This window comes from Camelus bactrianus, chromosome 23 (assembly GCF_048773025.1).
Source record: "Camelus bactrianus isolate YW-2024 breed Bactrian camel chromosome 23, ASM4877302v1, whole genome shotgun sequence".
Lineage (NCBI taxonomy): Eukaryota > Metazoa > Chordata > Mammalia > Artiodactyla > Camelidae > Camelus > Camelus bactrianus.
The window spans coordinates 38,021,871-38,024,076 of record NC_133561.1 but is presented as its reverse complement, the minus strand read 5'-3'; the positions used below and the strand labels follow the sequence as shown (position 1 = coordinate 38,024,076).

Sequence of the window (2,206 nt, the reverse complement as noted above, 5' to 3'; positions counted from 1 at the left end):
TTAAGAAAAGATATTGCATATTTTTTTCCATATCTTATGGACAGTATATTTTACATCTTTGTTCCTCAAGCTATAGAACAAGGGATTCAACATGGGGATACTGAGAGTATAGAATATAGAAGTCACTTTGTCAGTGTCAAAGGAATGTCTGGACTTGGGCTGCAAATACATAAAGAGTAAAGTCCCACAGAAGACTGTCGCCACTGTCAGGTGGGATCCACAGGTAGACCAAGCCTTGTGCCGACCCCCAGTGGAGTTCATCCTGAGAATGGCTACAAGGATACACAGGTAAGACACAAGAACCACCAGAAGCAATGAAATCAAATTAAACACTGAGAAAATCATAATAATCAATTCAATATCCTGCGTATCTGAGCAGAGCAAAGATAACAAGGCAAGACAGTCACAGTAGAAATGACTGACAACATTGTAGCCACAGAAGGATAAATTAAATACCTTTATGGTGACTAGAAGAGACACAAATGTGCTATAGAGATAGGGGACTGCCACCAGCACCTGACACGCCCTTTGTGACATGATGACTGTGTAGAGCAGAGGGTTACAGATGGCCACATAACGGTCATAGGACATTGCTGACAGAATGAAAAATTCACTAATGATGAACATAATGTAGAAAGCTCCTTGTGTGGCACAAAAATAATAGGAGATTGTATTTTCATCCACAGCAAAACTTACTAACATTTTGGGTCCCACAGTTGTTGAATAGCCCAGATCAGTGAGAGACAGATGTTTGAGGAAGAAGTACATGGGTGTCTGTAGCCTGGAGTCCACTGTAGTGAGGATGACCATGCCCAAGTTGCCCACCACTGAGATCATGTAGATGACAAGGAAGAGCCCAAATAACGGAGCCTGCAGCTCAGGGCGGTCTGTGATGCCCATGAGAATGAATTCACTCAGCACTGTTCCATTGTGTTTTTCCATCCAGTTTTATCAGAAAGCCTACTCTGGATAAAGACATCAGCACAGTCAATAGCTGTCACGTGGTATCAGCTGGTAGTGTTTTAGGATGCAGAGCTAGAACAAATATGATAAATCCAAATTTCCAATTCTGGAATTTTAAAATAAACTGGCCTGCCACAATAAACATATATAACAATGATGATGTATAGATAGATAGATAGATAGATAGATAGATAGATGATAGATAGATAGATAGCCATTGATAATAGAGATAGGGTTGGAGACAGAAATAGATCAGTGTTTTTACAATTGGGGATGATTTGTAGCCCAAAGAACATCTGGTAATCTCTTGAGGCATTTTGGTTGCCACAAGTAGAGTGAGTGAAAGGGGGAGCTACTGGCATCTGATGGTTGGAATCTAGTGATGCTGCCATTTGTCTTGCTACATTACGACTAGACCCCCACACATGACAACAAAGTTTTATCAAAACCAAAATGTCAGTAAGGCCAAGATTTACAAACACTTACATAGACAGGTACAGATAGATATAAATACAGATATAGACTAATTTTTTTAAAAAATGGTAAAAAAGTATATGAATATCCCTAATAAGCTGCTAATTAAAAAAATACAAGAATAGAAGGAGGATGGCAGGGTAGAGTAAAATGATTAGTGGTTTAAAAAATTGACTATCAGCGTTTCAAAAGAAAGAGAAAGGAAAGAAAAAGAAAAAGAAAGAAGGAAAAAACTGAAGAAGGAAAAAGAAAAAGGGAATTGATTCTGGGTACAAGGAAAATATGTGTCCGGTGTCTTTTAGTGAGCTATAAGAAAGACAATAGAAAAACACAGCATTAACAGCATTCAGTTATATATCTATACCTATACATTTACAGAAAACCCACATTTTTCTCAAATAAAACATGGCTTATAAGGTTGTGAGTGTCTGATATTCTATCCCCATGTGCTTACCTCTCCATGTCAGAAATACTGAACTTCTCTTAAAAATATTTAAATCAAAGAAATAAGAAGCAATATAAATCTTGTTTGAGTACAATGATGGAAAACTAAAGAAAAATTATATTAAATGCTGATTTTCCAGTAAAATAAGGAATGTTACCATTACTCGCACCATTTTTAGACATCTATGGACAGCATCAAATTGCATTTTCATACTTTATGACCTGTGTTGATTATCTGATTATTCTTTTTAAGGCTATGTATCTTTTGAGAAAATTGAATGTGTTTCCTTCAAATTCCACTGGAAACCGTACATGCTGTATATTG

The 2,206-nt window shown here is 36.9% G+C and overlaps 1 protein-coding gene across 1 annotated transcript; it reads right to left on the bottom strand.

The window, feature by feature from the left end:
• On the bottom strand, positions 1-942 carry LOC105081007 (olfactory receptor 8K3-like). The gene has a single exon (XM_010970129.2). It carries the CDS (start codon positions 940-942, stop codon positions 1-3), a length of 942 nt encoding a protein of 313 aa, XP_010968431.2.
• Between the last annotated feature and the right edge of the window lie 1,264 nt (positions 943-2,206).